The 20,705-nt window shown below is 40.3% G+C and overlaps 1 protein-coding gene across 1 annotated transcript in view; it reads left to right on the top strand.

Annotated features, from left to right (window-relative positions):
• Nucleotides 1–20,705, top strand: part of LOC142161545 (anthrax toxin receptor 1-like) — a 134,422-nt gene that overhangs the window by 70,949 nt on the left and 42,768 nt on the right. Inside the window, exons 8-9 of the mRNA XM_075217255.1 lie at nt 8,632–8,712; nt 9,447–9,507. Of these exons, the coding sequence (XP_075073356.1) occupies nt 8,632–8,712; nt 9,447–9,507 (142 nt within the window). The remainder of the gene's footprint in view (nt 1–8,631; nt 8,713–9,446; nt 9,508–20,705) is intronic.

The raw sequence follows: 20,705 nt of genomic DNA, 5'->3' as shown, positions 1-20,705 counted from the left end.
AGTAAGAAGCTCCCGCGGCCACGCTGACAGGCAGCTAGCAGTGATCGCTGCCAGACTGCCTGCCATCTAGTAGTCGGGCCGCCCCCTTTAGACAAGGGGCGGTCCCGATGATTCAGGACCAACGCTGCCCAAGTAAAAAAAAAAATGAAAGGGAAAAAAAATTAACCTCGGGGACGCTGCGCCCCCCAGACTCCAGCGCTCCAGGCTGCAGCCTGATCAGCCTATTGGTTGATCAGGCCCTGCCCTCACCCCACACCATCACCATCATCCCACAAACAAAATAGCACCCATTAATTAGACACCACCTACCTCACACACACTACATTGCCACAAGCCCCATGTGCCATCACACACACTACATTTCCACAAGCCCCCTGTGCCATCACACACACACACTGCCACAAGCCCCCTGTGCCATCACACACACTGCCACAAGTCCCCTGTGCCATCACACACACACACATTACCACAAGCCCCCTGTGCCATCACACACACAAACTGCCACAAGCCCCCTGCGCCATCACACACACACACACACACACACACACACATTACCACAAGCACCCTGTGCCATCACACACACACACACACACACACATTACCACAAGCACCCTGTGCCATCACACACACACACTACTATGCGCCTTCATCATTACCACGCTGTGCCTCCTTATGATCACACTGTGCCCCTTCATCACAACCACGCTGTGCCCCCTTATAATTACAATGCGCCCTCCATTCTGCTTTTCCCCCCTTCACCTGGCCCCCCATCATCACTCTGTTCCATGCTGCCCCCCCATCATCACACTGTGCCATGCTGCCATCCCTCTCCTTCATCATTTTGCCAGGCTGCCCCCCCTCTCCTTCATCACTGTGCCATGCTGCTCCCCCCTCTCTTTCATCACTGTTCCATGCTGCTCACTCCCTTTCCTTCATCACTGTGCCATGCTGCCCCCTCCCTTCATCACACTCTGCCATGCTGCTCCCCCCCTCTCCTTCATCACTGTGCCATGTTGCCCCCCTTGCCTTTTTCTCTCCCAACCCTGCTCCTTCATCACTCTGTGCCTTCCCCACCTTCTTCATCACTCTGCCCCTTTCTGTTTTTCTCCCTTTGTCTCCGTACCTTTACTTACCTTTGTATTGGCTTCTTTCATCTCTTTTCTTTTATTCTCTTCAGTCTTCTGTCTTATGTCTTAGTCCTCTCTGCGCTGCTCCTCACTGAAAGTCGGGCGTGACGTGATGACGTCACGCCCGACATTCAGTGTAAACGGAGAAGAGAGGAAGGAAGAGGGACAACGGTGCCGCGATCATGTGATGTGAGTATTTGTGGCTTGTTTTTGTTTTTTTTAAAATACCCTGCTCCCCCCTACCAGTGAAGGGAGTGCAGCCACCCCTGCTGAAAAGTAATAAGAAAGAAAAAAGAAAAAATATAAAACAAGTTAAAAAAAAAGAAAAAAGAAAAAGGTCGGCTGTGAGGGCCTGGGCTAGGCCCCCTGCAGGTCCGGGCCCGGGTAAATAGAACCAGCCCCCTCTACTTTCGGCGGCCCTGTAAGTAGCATAGGTATTGCCACAGCCATGTAACCCTACTTTTAAGTAACTAAACTGATTGTGCTATTTCATAGACCTTTGGCATTTTATCTAAATGTTTGTGTAGTAAGTTACTATCCTGCTCTGTGTTAATATCTCTACATAGCTTAATGCCAGCAGCATAAATAGTAGAGATGGGCTGGTCCGGTTCTCCGAGAACCGAACCCACCCGAACTTTGGGTATCCGAGTACCGAGCTGAGCAGCTCGGTACTCTCCCGCCCATTCCGAATCCAAATCGAGGCCGAACGTCATTGTGACGTCGTCGGAACTCGGGACTCGGTTCTCGCGATACTTCAACTTTATAAATACACGCCTCCACAGCAATCCATCGCCATTTGACAGAGAGAGAGAGCAGGGTGTAGTCATAGGCTAATTAGAGCAGGGACAGAGAATACAATATTGTTCTTGCAATTGCTCTAACCAAAATCGCTAGTGCAGAGAGGAGGATAGAGATTTATTATTTTTTCTTCATATTTGGCACTCCCCAGCGCTTTTGGGGTGTCCCCCATAATTGTGCATTAATATTTCTGGCTGTCAAAAGTCATATCTGTCAGCAGTATCTACTAAATAATTTGTAGCACACCTCAGTGCTTTTGGGGTGTCCTCCCTAATTGTGCATTAATATTTCTGGCTGTCAAAAGTCATATCTGTCAGCAGTATCTACTAAATAATTTTTAGCACTCCTCAGTGCTTTTGGGGTGTCCTCCCTAATTGTGCATTAATATTTCTGGCTGTCAAAAGTCATATCTCTCAGCAGTATCTACTAAATAATTTGTAGCACACCTCAGTGCTTTTGGGGTGTCCTCCCTAATTGTGCATTAATATTTCTGGCTGTCAAAAGTCATATCTGTCAGCAGTATCTACTAAATAATTTTTAGCACTCCTCAGTGTTTTTGGGGTGTCCTCCCTAATTGTGCATTAATATTTCTGGCTGTCAAAAGTCATATCTGTCAGCAGTATCTACTAAATAATTTTTAGCACTCCTCAGTGTTTTTGGGGTGTCCTCCCTAATTGTGCATTAATATTTCTGGCTGTCAAAAGTCATATCTGTCAGCAGTATCTACTAAATAATTTTTAGCGCTCCTCAGTGCTTTTGGGGTGTCCTCCCTAATTGTGCATTAATATTTCTGGCTGTCAAAAGTCATAACTGTCAGCAGAATCTACTAAATAATTTTTAGCACTCCTCAGTGCTTTTGGGGTGTCATCCCTAATTGTGCATTAATATTTCTGGCTGTCAAAAGTCATTTCTGTCAGCAGTATCTACTAAATAATTTTTAGCACTCCTCAGTGCTTTTGGGGTGTCCTCCCTAATTGTGCATTAATATTTCTGGCTGTCAAAAGTCATTTCTGTCAGCAGTATCTACTAAATAATTTTTAGCACTCCTCAGTGCTTTTGGGGTGTCCTCCCTAATTGTGCATTAATATTTCTGGCTGTCAAAAGTCATTTCTGTCAGCAGTATCTACTAAATAATTTTTAGCACTCCTCAGTGCTTTTGGGGTGTCCTCCCTAATTGTGCATTAATATTTCTGGCTGTCAAAAGTCATAACTGTCAGCAGAATCTACTAAATAATTTTTAGCACTCCTCAGTGCTTTTGGGGTGTCCTCCCTAATTGTGCATTAATATTTCTGGCTGTCAAAAGTCATTTCTGTCAGCAGTATCTACTAAATAATTTTTAGCACTCCTCAGTGCTTTTGGGGTGTCCTCCCTAATTGTGCATTAATATTTCTGGCTGTCAAAAGTCATTTCTGTCAGCAGTATCTACTAAATAATTTTTAGCACTCCTCAGTGCTTTTGGGGTGTCCTCCCTAATTGTGCATTAATATTTCTGGCTGTCAAAAGTCATTTCTGTCAGCAGTATCTACTAAATAATTTTTAGCACTCCTCAGTGCTTTTGGGGTGTCCTCCCTAATTGTGCATTAATATTTCTGGCTGTCAAAAGTCATTTCTGTCAGCAGTATCTACTAAATAATTTTTAGCACTCCTCAGTGCTTTTGGGGTGTCCTCCCTAATTGTGCATTAATATTTCTGGCTGTCAAAAGTCATTTCTGTCAGCAGTATCTACTAAAAAATTTTTAGCACTCCTCAGTGCTTTTGGGGTGTACTCCCTAATTGTGCATTAATATTTCTGGCTGTCAAAAGTCATAACTGTCAGCAGAATCTACTAAATAATTTTTAGCACTCCTCAGTGCTTTTGGGGTGTCCTCCCTAATTGTGCATTAATATTTCTGGCTGTCAAAAGTCATTTCTGTCAGCAGTATCTACTAAATAATTTTTAGCACTCCTCAGTGCTTTTGGGGTGTCCTCCCTAATTGTGCATTAATATTTCTGGCTGTCAAAAGTCATAACTGTCAGCAGAATCTACTAAATAATTTTTAGCACTCCCCAGTGGTTTGCGCTCAGAATGGATTCAAAGCAGTCCACATATGATCTAAATGAGCAACCAGGTTCAGTCACCAGTCCTGATGTTAGTGTTCCCAGTACGTCATCTGGCCAAGGCAATGTCAAACAACAGAGTGTTTTCAAATTAGTGCAAAAAACAAAAACCAAAAAAAAATTTACTGTATTGAAGCGAAAAAGAAGTGTAACTGAGCAAAAGTTAAGTGACGATAAAAAAAAAATTGCAAGCATGCCATTCTACACACGCAGTGGCAAAGAGAGAATGAGGCCTTCACCTTTGGCTATTAGTGGCAGATCCCAAAAAGTTACCCAGCCTACAATTGGTGCACAACTACTGTTACGCGTCAAAGCCGAGCTGCAAGATAACAGTGAGGCATTACAGGAGAATATTTGCTCTGATTCACAAATGACAACAATCCCTGTGGAGAGTCCATCCAACAGTGGGATGTCTAATCGTGAGCATTCTGCTGATGTGTGCCTTAATAGCCCGAGTGTAGCCGGTGATACCCAAATTGAGGATGCCACTTTGGAATAAGAAGAGGATGAGGGGGAGATTTGTGTAGGCGACGAGGGCGCTAATGAGGATGTTGATGAGGATGAGGTTGTTTGTGTAAGTCCTGCACCAGTGGCAGCAGTTCTGGCACGTGACAAGAAAAAGGCCATTGTCATGCCTGGGCATAAAACAAAAAAATCCACTTCTTATGTGTGGAATTATTTCTACCCAAATCCAGACAACAATTGTATAGCCATTTGTAGTGTATGTGAAGCCACAGTCAGTCGAGGGAGGGACCTTAACCATCTTGGAACCTCGTCTATGTTACGCCATTTAACGAGAGTTCATGGCAAAGTGTTGGGAAAAGCTGAAAGTTCTTCCCAAAAGAATACAAGCACTCCCTCATCAGCTAAGACCCTCCGCTCACCGACATACCGACGGCTACAAAATACACCCACCACACCATCCTCATCAATATCCTCAGTAGCGCTCGGAGTTAGCCCGGCATCCCACTTAAGGCTGGATGACTCCGGCACTATTATTGATTCCTCTGAAGAAAGCGTTAGTCCTGCTGCTGCTGTTGCTGCTGCTGGGGGTGAATCGTCATCCCAGAGGCAGGTTAATAAAATGAGCAGTCCTACATTTCAGCAATTAACTGTGAAACAATCATTTGCGAGGGGAAGCAAATATGACAGCAGTCACCCAGTCGCCAAGCGAATCACAGACGCCATGGCTGCAATGTTAGTGTTAGATCTGCGTCCAATCTCCACAATAAACGCAGCTGGTTTTTCACAGTTAATTGAGGTTTTCTGTCCGCGTTACAGAATTCCATCGCGACACCATTTCTCCCGTAAAGCTATTCCACAACTATACCAAAAAGTGTGTAAAAATGTAGAGATTGCGCTGAAAAATGCCATTCTGCCCACTGTTCACTTAACCACAGATATGTGGACAAGTGGAAGTGGCCAAACCAAAGACTATATGACTGTGACAGCCCACTGGGTTGGTCATTCACCTTCACCAGCAGGAACAGCAGCAGCATGTACACCACTACGTAACATTTGTCACAGGCAGGCCACTCTTTGTATCACCGGCTTCACTAACAGGCATACGGCTGACAATTTGTTACGCAAACTGAGAGATGTGATTGATGCATGGCTTATACCACTCGGACTCTCCCCAGGGTATGTCATTTCAGATAACGCCAACAATATAGTGCGAGCATTACAGCTGGGTGATTTCCAACATATTCCCTGTTTTGCTCACACCATCAACTTGGTGGTGCAGAGCTTCCTACGAAATAACCGTGAGGTGCAGGAGATGCTTTCGGTGGCCCGTAAAATTTCAGGCCATTTCAGGCATTCAGCCACAGCATGTAGGAGATTACAGCTGCTCCAAGAGCAGTTTAACTTGCCCTGCCACCAACTTAAGCAAGAGGTGGTAACTCGGTGGAATTCCACCCTGTACATGCTTCAGAGGATGGAGGAACAGCGCAAAGCCATCCAAGCATATTGCACAAGTCATGACATTGGGAAAGGAGGGGGGATGTATTTCACTCTTGCACAGTGGGGAATCCTTTCAGTGCTGTGCAAGGTGCTGAAACCATTTGAAGTTGTGACATGTGAGGTCAGTGCAGACTCTGCTAGTTTGAGCCAAGTCATTCCTTTAATTAGACTATTGGAAAAGCAGCTTGAGAAAATGAAGGAGGAGCTGAAAGCAAGCAATTCAGCAAAGTATGTTGGCCTTGTCGATCAAGTACTTAATTCGCTTCACAATGATCCTCGAGTTATTAAGATCTTGAACTCGGATCAGTACGTTTTGGCCACTGTGCTTGATCCAAGGTTTAAAACCTACATTGAGTCTTTACTTGTAAATGAGCGAGATGTGAACTTTTGCAAGGAGCTATTGCTCAGCAAGTTGGCCGCTGAACTGGGCCTCGGCTTGACGACGTGTCCTCCTTCACTTTCTCAAGCTGTTGCTCGTAAAAAATTAAATTTCCAAAAAAGAAGCAGGGAAGACACAGGGGGCAGACGAGAACAATTTAACATCTGGGCTGGTTTGGAGGATTTTTCAAAAAAATGTGTCACTTTGCCCATAACTCCATCCAATATGAGTATAAACATGCAAAGGATGGTGGAGGATTACTTTCAAGAGGTAGTTGATATGGAAATGTCAGACAGTCCCTTTCCTTACTGGGAAGAAAAGCAGGCCATTTGGAAACCCATGTACAAACTTGCTTTGCAATACCTAAGCTGCCCACCCTCCAGTGTGTACTCTGAACGAGTGTTCAGCACAGCAGGGAACTTAGTCAGTGATCGCCGTAGAAGGTTACTTCCCAAAAATGTGGAGAAAATGATGTTTATAAAAATGAACTACATCTTCCACGAGGAAGGCCTTCACCATCCAAGACATCCAAGCACTGACTGTTCTCTAATGGCGGATTCAAGCGGCGATGAATTGATAGTCTGTGATGATGACGTACACACTGATGAGGGTGAGGATTAAGCTGAAGATGATGCCGATAACATCTTTTTAAAACTTTCTATGTAAGTGTAGGGTGCAATCTACCCCCAAAGAGGAAAGGGACTTGTGGCATTTCCATATCACATACCATCGTGAAAGGCTGCTGTTAGGGCAATTTATCCTTAAGGGTAGGGTGTCATAGACAGAGTGACCCTAAACTGGCTTTGTCCATTTTTCATAATATTGTACAGTCTATAATGGCTGAATTTTTGGGTATTTTATACAAGTGGAGGGGGGCCTAGAGAGACAGAAACCAAACTGGCTTTTTCCATGTCAATTAATATTGTACAGTCTATAATGGCTGAATTTTTTGGTATTTTATACAAGTGGAGGGGGGCCTAGAGAGACAGAGTGACCCCAAACTGTCTTTCTTCATGTCAATTAATATTGTACAGTCTATAATGGCTGAATTTTTTAGTATTTTATACAAGTGGAGGGGGGGGCTAGAGAGACAGAAACCAAACTGGCTTTCTCCATGTCAATTAATATTGTACAGTCTATAATGGCTGAATTTTTTGGTATTTTATACAAGTGGAGGGGGGCCTTGAGAGACAGAAACCAAACTGGCTTTCTCCATGTCAATTAATATTGTACAGTCTATAATGGCTGAATTTTTTGGTATTTTATACAAGTGGAGGGGGGCCTTGAGAGACAGAAACCAAACTGGCTTTTTCCATTTCTTTACATATTTAACTATAAGTGTAGGGTGTAATATACATTCAAAGACGATGGCTGCATTGCCAATATGCATAGATGGAGAGGAAGACAATCTGTTTTGTGTGTAGAATAGGCCTACCAACGAAGAATTAAACTGTTTTTTTGGATGATTTATTACCTCAACAATTAGATTACTTGTCTCTAAAACAGTTGGAGCACTAAATTGGGTTAATTTAGGCCCAAAAACATGGATTTTCCCAAAAAATAGCAAAACAAAACCAAACAAAACCAAAACCAAAACCAAAACACGCAATGGCGGTTTTGCAAAACCAAAACCAAAACCAAAACACGACGGTAATCCAGATCCAAAACCGAATCCAAAACCAAAACACGGGGGTCAGTGACCATCTCTAATAAATAGTATGTAAACTATATTTTCTAGGTCATCTGCATGTGCATTAATCAAAACATTATTTAAAACCTAAAAGCAGGATCAAATAGCAGCCCTGTGTTTTTAACAGCTACCCTTTATTTTTTATCCTGATCTTTATGTACTTGAAAAAAAAATTGGGATTAGTCTTGTTATCTTTAGCAATCTGTTTTTAAGCTTCAAACATTGCTAACCTTATTTCCTTTTTGCATATTTTGCCACATTTCTTGTATTTCAAAAATGAATTCCCAGTCCTGTCTAGTATTAACAATTTAAATCTTTTTTTTCCATGATAACCTCCACTACATACTTATTTAACCACATTGGTTGCTTTTCATTCTTAGAATTGTTACCTTACGGTATGTTGTTGCAACTGTATTTATTTAAACACAAATGTTTACATTTCTATTTAGTCTCAGGGCTTTTATTTATGAGTGCACTTTCCCAGTGTACATGGGTCAGTGCTTCTCTGAGCTGATCCAACATGGTGTTTGTAACTCCTTTACCAAACATTTTATTGAAACTCCTGTCTATTCCACAGCTCTCTACAATTGCTGACAGCATCGACCATGTCTTCCCAGTGACGGGTGGATTTCAAGCTTTGCAGGGTGTTATTGACTCAGTGAGTATTATATATTCAAGGACTGCATAATATACAGTATGATAGAATCACTGGTATCTAAAAACAAACAAGTGTTTTCACAAAATATTCAGATTTTTACATGGCAAGATTAAAACACAAGCTGTGACCCATAGGATCAGTTTAAATAATAGCACTGATTAGACAAGTTTATGGTCTTCTGCCATGGGTTATAGTACATGTGCGCTATGGTACTATACTATACAATTTTAAGATGAATCCAATTCAAGTTTGTGGGTATCCCAAAGGTCATGAAAAAATCAAAATGAAAAAAAAAATCCCACTTTTTAAATGTTTTGTCATTAATGGCTATATTATTAACATGTTACATTAATTTAATTTATTTTTATGTGCTTTCTTTTGTGACTTTATATTTCACATATGTTTTGTACATATCTTGTAGTGTGTTGTCTCTTCGAGCAGAACACACCTACATCCATATTCAACAACAGACGAATCTTTACAGAGAACGCACAATATGTTCATTTTATAAGCCTTATTGAATCAGGCTTGCGTTGTGTTGTTGCTGCTTAAAGTAAATTTTATGTGATATTGTGTCTGAAATTTGGCACAGATGCAGCAAATGTAGAATTGCTCTTCTTTTCAGCACCATTTAGAGAAAACTGACTATATGGTCTGTATCAACAGTAATAGCTTGGCACATAATTTGCTTGTCTAAAACTTGCATTCAAACAGAGAACTGCTTCTTCTTTCAGATCCTGAAGAAATCCTGCATTGAAATACTGGCTGTAGAGCCATCCAGCGTCTGTGCTGGAGGTGAGTTACCACAGGAATTGCAATCCTTTAAGGCCAGAGAAGGCAAGACATTGCAGGCATTTAATGGTCTTAAAGTGGACCTGTCAGTTCATAGTAATTTTATAGTTTATGTATATGGGACATATACCTTTCCAAGGATGTGCCTGCCACCTAAATATGAACATGTAATGTTGATAATTGGCATGGACAGTCATTAGTAGTGATTTATAAGTGTGTGCTATTCATGGTTGCATTAAAAATGCTCCTAAAATGTGCATCCCTCTGAAACGGAAACTGGAGGAGAAAATAATCCTAGTAGAACTAACACCACTGCAAGGGGGTGCAGCCACTATGGGGCCCGGAGGTGAGAGAGGTCTGACAATGCCCAATCAGGACTTCATTGCGCATGTGCGGCCCCTGTCCATGTTTTCCTCTGATAAGTTTATGCGCAGACAACAATTTTGTATTATAAATAATTACAGATTTATTTTAGCTGTGACTACTTTTAATATCAGAAAATAAAATTGTCGCAAAGTAGGAGTGAAAAACTCATGCAAATGCTGCCATAAATATAACAGTTTTGTTTTTGTTTTTTAAAGTTGCTCTGCATTATTTGTACCCGTTATTTCTAATTTTATAAATGTGCTTCGGTGTTTAATTACAGGGATTTCCAATAGTCAGTATTTCTTACTGCTTAACAATGACATTTTTCAACTTGCAATATAAACTGATAAGAGTTATTGTCTGTTTATATCACAAACACAAGAATTCAACAAATGAAGGCTTAACAAAAACAAAACAGTAGTCCATTTTCATGGCTGGTATAAATACTTTCCCAACACTTTCCCACCACCATGACAGTTAACAAGTCCCCACGTAGCATAACCACTCCCATTTTTGTGTGCATTCCACTATGCTGCTTGTCTCAATCTGTATCGGGTGGTATGAAATAGAGACAGGGGACACAGACAAATATCACACGTCACACATGGTACTTTGCAAACATCATGTCGGCCAGCTTGCTCTCAATACCCTTCTCCCGGACTCTCTTTTCTTTTTTTAATAAACTGACTGCCCCTCTGTGAATGTTGTCACACCCCATATGGAAATACTCATGCCACCTCCATTGAAAAGTGGGTTCCACTCAAAGAATAACTACACAAGACCCGCATTTGCAAAACCCATCTGCATCAGATTGTACAGATAATACAATATCCAATATGACATCAACAATAAAAAAATTTGGAGGCCCCTTAGCCCAGGGGCCTACATTCCCTTAATCCGGCCCTGTTTCCCGCCACCAATTTTCCAAATTTAAATAAACTGTGACCTATTATTTGCCATCTTAAGAAATTATCCGTGTCATTAATTATTAGAGTCTTAAAGTTATGTTTAAAAGGTGATGTGAAAAGGTAAGAGACATTCACTATGTGCATTTTATAATACCTTTCCTTTTTTTTCTTTATAATATAGTGTAATGATATATACAATTATGTAGTTATTGTTTTATAACACTATGAGGTCATTTTCCTAAAGCGTAAGAACTCCTACAAATTCCCAAGATTCAGGCTTGTATTGCTCTGGCAGAAGAAACATTGATGAGCATATATGTTAATTCCCTGAGTATCCCCATCCTCTGCTCTTAATTACATGCAGATTTATGGACATCTGGGACAGGTGGTGTAGTCAGCAGATGTTGTTTTGGAGTTCAAGCAATGGGAGTATATTATCTATAGGGAAAAGATACATCATCTCTTAGTAGAAGATTGCATGTTATATGTTAGGCATTGGTGTATATGTGAACTGCTTACATCTGCTTTACAATATGACCCCTGGTTCTGCTTTACTTTACAACTAAAGGACCTCTTTATCAAGAGACCTCCAAATGCGACAATGAGTGATACTCGGCTGCCACGGCAATACTGGACAGATGCGGTATGAGTTAGTTACTGCTTCGATGGGCCATCCACCGCATATATTCCATGTGTGAGCCGGCTTGGTCTTTCAGTTCCATTTAGATAAAACAAAATGTAACATTTATAAAAAGTTTTAAAATAGATCAATATGTTTTAAAAAATATTTTAAAAACTTTGCTCATTAAAAAAAATCTTTATTCAAAGAACAAAGCATTTTTTTTTAATGATTTTCATCTATTATTGCCATCCTAAAATGGTGATAACAGAACTGATATTGCAGAACTGATTTAATACTTGTTAAATAGGCTTCCTCATGTTGTCTGCAGTGTTTCTAAAGCTTCTTAGTGTTAGTGTGACAGGAGTAGGGTGACACTAGCCCTAATGGGTGGGCACAGAGATCTGTCATGCACAAAGAGAAGTAATAATATGTAGAGGCACAGAGCTGGCCTAATTAGTGTATGGGGGCACAGAGTTGACATCTTATGATCATCAATTGACAGACGGTACATTTCATTTGATGAGCGCAACATTCTGCTCATTTAGTTTGGTGTGATGTGCTGGTCAGATAGCAGGTGAAAACATGCCCACTATTTTGTATATATACTCGCACTTTCTTTTCTTTATTTTGTTGGCTACTGTACCCTTTTATTGCACACAAGTCATCCGGCACCATGTTTAAGCTCGAAGAAACCATCCATGCAAATTGATTTGTAGACGGGGGTGTCCTAATGTTTGAATGTTGAGGGAGAGTGACTAGCACTTAAGAAACGCTAGTCTTCCATCCCACTCCATTCTCCCTGGTAATGGCCCATGTACCTGTTTACTGTGTGTGACTCACCTTTTGTGCTATCCTGCATTGCAAAGCATACCTCCTAACTGTCCTTGCTGTCCGGACAATGTTCAGTAAATGTCTGGTACAGCCAGACTAAATAAAAGCAATCTCCACTTCCCACCCTCTCTCCCTCCTCCAAGTAATTAATGTTCTCACTCCCACCCTTCCTCTCAAGGGTCATTCATCACACCCACCCACTTGCGTTTCATATCCCCTCATATTGCTAGTTAGCACTTAGCACTCCCTCTACATACATAAATGTATAATGTATTTAGAAATAATTCATAGCTGTTGCATACTAATTTCAGATTGGAAAGTGGGTGTCTATTTAACAAGCGTTGAAGAGAGAAAATGCTACTATACACGCTGGGCAAAAGTCACTTTTACCACTTTTACTTATTTAACAAAGGGTTAACGCTGGAGTAATTGGAGATTTCTCTAGCATTAAACTAATTACCAGCACTTACTGCTATCCCCAGAGAAATCTATGGGGGCAGTAGCATTAAGCAATTTATTAAATTGCAAATAGCAAAGCTTTTCGAGGCGAGGTAATGTCATCTCAGGTTCTCTATCTTTTTGAATGCAATACAGGTGATGTATTTCACTGGTGAATGCAATATGCACATACACATAGTCCATTCTATTCACATAGCACACTCAGCATGGTAATTTGCAGTGTTACGTCATTATGTATCTATTCGATTTGCACAGATATATATTAAGTTCCCATGATGAGTTCATAAATAGAACCTTTGGTATCAAAACACCTTGTCAAAGTACTTCTGGACAAGTGAAGCCCGGTTAATTATTCGGTAAACATCTCCAATCTGAAGCTCCTGATATACAAGCATTCTAGGTAAAGCAATTTTACTAGAAGCAGCATAAATGTGTAGGGACTACAGAGATGATAAATATCCTGTTGCTTAGAACAGGGCTTGAACGGGAGCACACATCAGCAGTCTCTTTCCACTCCACTGGCACGGCAGCATGTTGATGCCAAGTGTGACAACTACACTGCCCCATCTGTATCTGTGAACAGGCACCTAGCAAGTGGGAAGACAAATAAGCAGCTCATCCTGCTACCGAGGGGTGATGAATTAATTATTGTATGGGGGAAGGAAATGCTTGTATTCTGGTCTATTCTCCTCCCCTTGCTGCTAGCACTGCCCAGATTTAATCCAAACGCTGACCTTTTCCAGCCCTTCCTGCTGTCTTGTCACAAGCAACAATGGTCAGACTGACAATAACTGAGGAAGAAAAGGACACAGCGACTGAGTGAAATCAGATTAGCCATTTGGTGGAGGGTGAAACCAACAGTACATGAGAAAGAAACACTTACTTATTTTTAAATAAGATGATAAACCAAATTCTTTTAAAGTATATCTACAGTGCGCTGTATCACAACGGGCTTTGTCAGATTTAGGGGCCTATTTTTCGTTAGTCATCTGACCGTGGAGACAATTATGATTTGTTTTTTTATCGACATTTATGAAAAAAATTGCTGAGCCAACTAAGAGATATTTAGCTTCCCCACCAATAATGGCCAGGCCAGGCCTTCCAGGAGTATGTGTTGGCTGGCTTTTCGACCTTGAGCATTGGAATTGAAACCCCAGATTTGGGCTTCAGTTCCTTTAATTCAAAGAAATGAATATATAAATTATAATGGTAACACTCTTAATGTGTTAGGGGATATGCTAACGAGCTCTATGCCCTGTGACACGTAGGCACCTTGGTGAGCGAACCACAGTTGGGCTTCCTCATTGTGTTTATTCTTGATGTTCTCAACAACACACTATGGGGGTGATTTAGAGTTGAATGTAAACTTTGGCCGTTGACTTACGTGCAAATATGCAGCCACTCTTCCAAGTGCATTTCTTTTACACTTACTTAGTGCACTAGGAACATATTCGCTCAAAAGTTCTCTTTAAATAGCAGATGGGTTAAATACATGAATGCCAGAGACTATGAAAATTCATGTTAAAACCACAAAAGCTGTTTACAAGCCCTCTCTCCTGGGTGCTGGAAGTGCCTGTAGACCTGCCCAGAAAATATTTGCATGCAGTTTGGCTTCAAATTTTCTGTGAAAAATATGTTTAATGCATATAGCTCTCCAGTTATGTTATTCTTTTGGAACAGTAAATTCTCCAGAAGGTGTGGCAGGTTCTGGCTATTGCAGGATCACTTGGTCATAGTAAAGTTGCCAGATATTGCAGTGTTTTGTAAGTTTTCCTCGTAAATAACAGAAAATTTTCAACTAACATTTTTTGACGTTTATTACCCTATTCCTGACACACAAGAAAACTGCAAATATCTACACTTCTGCAGAGCTGCATGCCACCACACTTGTGTCTTCTTGTGACTAAAGAGACATGATGGGGAGGGAAGGGGCTTTCTAATGTACCCTGAGTACAGCAAGGACATGTTCATGGTATTACGTGCCAATGCAGACCTGAACACAGACCTATATACGTCGTTTATAGCTCTATTATTTACACCGGCCTGAAGATGATGGTGATCTCCAGCACTAGCTAACTGCTGCTGATTGCGATTTTGTGCGTTTATTTAACAACATTTTTCTTTTACTTTCATGCGTACACGAGAAGGAACAATATATCTGCTGTATTATATGAAGCCTAATAGCAAATGTATTATCCCCATGAAAACAAATGTTTACTAGGTTTTATTACGCATACAAGCTTGTTTTGTGTATGTGGGTGTAAGTTCGCCTGCGATAAACCTGGCACATATGCTGCAGTTGCAGAGTTGGACAAATATAAAGATGGGTCTGACACAGGACTGAAATACGTTATTTTTGTTTGTGCCATATATTATACATAAATTACTGTGATACATAAGTACTAGTATTGAATATCTATATATATATACAGTATGTAAAGACCAGGAGAGCTGGCTATATAGGTTTAGTATTTGTGTTGGCACCAGTGCAATTACTGATAGTGGGCCTGATACATTAAGGAAAGGAAAACAATTGAGTAATTTTGAACCTTTGAACCTTGGCAAACCCATGTTGTTTTGAAGGGGGAGGTAAATTTAAAATGTGAGGATTGATTTATAGTTGGGGTAGGGCATGTCCTAGACATACTTGCCAACTCCCAAGTTTCTGGGAGAGGGGGCATGACTGGAGGGCGGGAGGGGGCGGGGTGAGGCCAATTGCGTCATTTTGGCCCCGCCCCGTTACTCCATCGTGGGGGCGGGGCCAAAATGAGGCGATTAACATCGCCCCGCCCCCTCCCGCCCACCAAAATGGCGTGAATCACCAAGAATCGCGTCAAATGACGCGATTCTTGGTGAAACCTGGGGTGCGGGAGAAATGCCAGCTCGCCCGGGAGACTGATCCGAATTTCGGGAGTCTCCCGGACTTTCCAGGACAGTTGGCAAGTATGGTCCTAGATCAACCTTACATTTCAGTGTACAAATAAGCTATCAATTATTTGTATACTACATGAAAAATCAGACAGTATATAACTTATGTGCAATATAATAAACTAATTTGCAGCCCTTGCATTGTAACAAGGTTTTGTTCAGGAGAAAACTTACTAATTTTTTTCCCTTACTTTCCTCAATGAATTAGGCCCAGTGTGTGTACATATAGGATGCAGGCTCCTCTCATACCCCGCCTCTCCACAAACCCTTCTCACTACCTTTCCCCACTTTCTCTTTCCCTGTCACCCACAGACCCTCTCACCCCCACCCCACTTCCCTCTCTCTATTTCTCAGGCCATCCTCCCAATTTGTCTCTCTTTATTTCTCTGTCCCTCCTCTCCAATCCCCTTGCAACACCCCTTCACTCTCTCACCTCCACTTCTCCACTGATTGTTCAATCAGCGTCCAGTGACTGGCTGGGCAGGGGAACCTCGCGCTGGGTCACTGGGCCACCTGCATTTTTTCCCTTTAAAATAGGCTACTGAGTGGAATCTTGCCTCCCAGGATATAATTTGCCAGCCCTACCCTGAGCATGGGGACAGTTTGGGAGGCACAATGTGGATCTGGGAGGTGAGTGTTTGGAGGTCTCTCAATATTCCATGACAGTAGCCAACTGTGACATAACAGTAATATTCAGCTCTATATCTATACTGCGTACAGGATATTCCTATTATTAAATAAAATAAATATCCTGTATACAGTGTAGTAGAGCTGAACCTCACTCTTATATTCTGTGTGCAGGACTGTGATGAAACAAAAGGACCCTTGTAACCCAAACATCACCTCGTTTCTCACACTATTAGGGGGTGAGTTGTTACACTATTTTTTTTATCTCTGGTCCCCTCATCATAGACTTCATTATGATAGAAAAGGTGTTGTAGTTAATCCCCAGTCAAGAAGGACCAATGTATTTTATATGTTCAGCAGTATAGTGCAAGGTACCAGACTGATGCATTCACCTATTTTCAGAGAGATCTTGTGGCACTATAACACCCAGGTGCTAACATTATACAGCTGAGCGGGTAAATAGATTGTCCACCCAGTCATTGTTGACAGACTCATACTTATCAAGAGACGATTGTGTGCAAGATGGTTCCTGAATATTGAGCAATATATTTAATTAGTAAATCAAGAGTGTTTTTGTTAAGTCCGCTGTGTAAATCTGCAGGCATGTTAATGTAATGTTTACTGGGAACAAAGGGGGAGAGAAAGAAATACTAGCTAGGGAAGGCAGACCTCATATGTGTAGTCAGTAGACATTGTAATGGGGATTAGTATATTCCAAAATTCTTTCTTAATGGTTTATAATGCTCATAGACATGAGATGAATGAAAAAACACACATTAAAACAACATTTTATTCGTATGAGTTAAAATTGTATATATTAAAAGGGAAATATTAAAACTTAGTTGTGTAAATGAGTAGCTACAGATATATATATGTATATCTCGGGTAATCCTTTTATAAGGCTCTTATTAGGAGTAATATTAATGGTATGATACAAAATATGTATAGCCAAATATAACAATAAATAATATTATCATACAAAATATACACTGTATTTGATCAATACAGCTTTTCTAATGCATAGCACATTGTTAAGTGTGACTTAATAAAATAATCCGCATGGACAAATGATTTGTGCTGTTCAGTACAGCTATAGCTGTTTGTCTGGTTCAGGTTACTTGCATCAAACAAATGCTCACTGGTGTTTCTAAATAGAATAGATTTGTGTTGTTAATCCTGTTACGAAATTCAAAGCTGGATGAATTGTAAACATTCCTGAGATGACAGAGATCTATTATTATGTGCTAAGTAATTTATATAGCTGGAATCTTTATCTCACTATCTTATTCTAAATCCGGGTTGGTCTCCCTGACTCCCGGGAGAGCAGGCAAGTCTCCTTCATCCGGTAAATACCTGGCCAAAATAACGTGATTCACGGTGAATCGCGTCATTTTGGCCCCTCCACCACATCAAAACAACATTTTCGGCGCCAAGATGACGCAATTGATCGCCCCGTCCCCCCGCCCTCTAATCAAGCCCCCTGTCCGGGACCTCCCTAGGCAAGTATGACATAGCTTGTTCAAAGGTGTGATTTCAAGTTGCCAAAGTCTGCACAGGCAGGTAATTACTGCTGCCTGATATGACTTTAGCTAGTTATCTAAACAAAGTTGTTAGCACCAAATAAACACTCCTTGATGCCTCTAAATAGATTAGATCTATAAAGCTAATGCTATTACAGAGTAAAGAGCGTGTGTGTGTTTAGTTTTCTAAGTAAAAAATGTATTAAAATAATTGAATACATAAATAGTCAATATATACATAAATATACCACATAATAAAAAATCTAAATATTGTATAAAAAATACATTTAGGAAGCTATCAGTAGTAAGATATAGTGCAATATTCAGCTTTCAAGCGCTAAAAATATATGTTGAAACAGGAAAATCACAAGCTTAGGGATAGTTACACAGTTTTCGGAGTATTGTTAGGCTAAAATGTTTACAGTTAGAACCATTTAGAAAGCCAGGTAGTATTCTCCTGTACACTTCATCATCATCAGCTATTTATATAGTGCTACTAATTCCATAGCACTGTACAGAGAACTCATTTACTTCAGTCCCTGCCCCATTGGAACTTACAGTCTAAATTCCCTAACATACACACACACAGACAGACACTAGGGTCAATTTTAATAGCAGTCAATTAACCTACTAGAATGTTTTTGGAATGTGGGAGGAAACCGGAGCATCAGGAGGAAACCCACGCAAGGGGAGAACAAACTCCACACAGATAAGGCCATGGCTGGGAATTGAACTCATGACACTAGTGCTGTGAGGCAGAAGTGCTAATCACTAAGCCACCGTACTGCACTTGTAATTGTCTGGATATTGCTAGAGTAATAAATGTTACCCAAACAGGGAAAAATGACTAGTAGAACCACAAGTTGACTGGAACTTAATAGGATGCATTCTTCTTACGGTAGTAAACTATTAAATATACATTTTTCCTTCTTTACTCAGCAGTATTTGTAGCAGATGAGTGAAAGCAAAAATGTTAATATAACCTTAATAGTCGCCACTTGTTTCGACAGTGTACACAGCTTGAAAGGCCGTCACTCTCGGCTGTAAACAAGCGTTCTGTCGTTCTCAATGGAAAGACCAGCTTTTAATACATTCACACCCTAATTGATACAATATAGCAAAGCCAATAAGACTATTCCCAACTTGTTACAATATATCTCAATAAGACTTTGATATTACAAATTATATGACATTAATGCTCAGTTTACCATACATATATCTCCACAGTAGGCAATGCGTCAATCAATGAAATAAAAATAAGCTGATGGGTTTCTCTATTTAAGTGGTTTCTTCAGAGGCACATAGTGTGGTGGATATGGTTCTATTTACAGCTTATTACTAATAGCTTCCTAAATGTATTCTATTTTTTTTAATATATTTAGATATTTTTCTTTGCATTTTATTATGTGGTATAAGTATGTATTGACTATGTATTAAAGTCTGCTACGTAATTATATAATTGTTGACTATTGCTAGTCAACAAGTTATTGCATTTGGTTGAGGTCAACATGGTTTAAAATACATAAAGTGCAGTGAAGTAATACATTGTCCAAACCACCCTTTCTAGTACCTAATCTCAATTAGTTAATACTCTTAGGCTTTATAACAACGGGTTCCAGTTGTGGTTTTTTTATGCATACGTCTGGGTATTGGCATGTAAGATTTGTGTATGTTGAGCTTATGTGTTATAACATTTATTTATGGAACTGTTGAATGGTTATAAACATACACAGAAGGGGGCATGTATTGCTGCATATCCTAATATGATGTTTCTTAAGATTAACATGATTTTTAAGATTTTCAACAATTGACTAATATCATTGTCCCCTAAAAGATACTAGCTATCATTTACCTATTAAACTCTATAAAATGAGAGCTAGAATCTGATTGGTTGTCCACTTTTCCTTTATAGAAGTTTTAGTAAATCTACCCCCATGACATTTATCTGTGAATGGCGAGGAGTACCAAATCCTTGCTGTCAGCTTCATTTGCAATTTGGCTGACATTCGTACATATAGTTTAGACAACTTTGTTGGATTGGCAAATGTCATTAGAGTAATGTAGTGTTGTGAATTGTATTGTATGTGAGTTGCGAAATCAAGAAATCGGTGGCTTTGAGAAGAGGATGACCATTTAAAATCTTGCTATTTTGGTGGTCAAGTTATTTTTAGCAATGTCCCTGTATGCACCTCAAGAAAAAAAAAAATGCACTGCAATGTGTAGTGGGGACAATCTGCAAAATATCCGGTGGGTTAAATAACTCTGGCTTATATAAACACAGATATACTTCTATACAAGGACTGTGGCCTATTAAGCATGTTTCTGTAATCCAATGCATGCGTTATGTGTACCCTGTGGTCATAAAATCATAAGAAAGGTATGGGCAGTATCCTCTTGTAAGATTGGGTTGGTTTTCATTGGTGCTGACTGCACTGTTTTACTATTATGCCAGCTCTGCGTCTTTGTATGATCTTGAGGAAGTTGTGGTGAGTTTAAAATTCCTACAGTGAGTATGTGGTGTTTGTAAATAGACCGTGCATCACCTCCTGCTGTTCCTGAATCAGACAAAGGAAGGTTTAATATCTGGTTTCAAGGCTCTAAATGTGTCACAGCTGGTCTGTCTGTGCAGCAGGAATATCCATGAGGAATAAAGTATGGAAGCATGGTTCATGGTTGCAAAACAAATAGATTTGTAGTTCTTTCTAATTTGCAATCTACAAGACATTCAGGATTTCTTGAACATTGAAAAGATAATTGCTTAAGAAAATGGGTGTTTTCTTATGTAAGGTTGAATTTTATGTTTTGCTAATACAACAAAGGGCTACCTCTGGTGATAACACTACTATTTTGCATGGGGAAGCCTATTTAACAAGTATCGCGTTGGTACTTGTACTCCTGCATTACTTGTTCTTTTATCCTCCCTTCTATCTTTCTATATGA

This window comes from Mixophyes fleayi, chromosome 6, assembly GCF_038048845.1.
Source record: "Mixophyes fleayi isolate aMixFle1 chromosome 6, aMixFle1.hap1, whole genome shotgun sequence".
Classification (NCBI taxonomy): domain Eukaryota; kingdom Metazoa; phylum Chordata; class Amphibia; order Anura; family Limnodynastidae; genus Mixophyes; species Mixophyes fleayi.
Note: the sequence above shows the minus strand (reverse complement) of the source record. Positions and strands in the feature narration are given on the sequence as shown.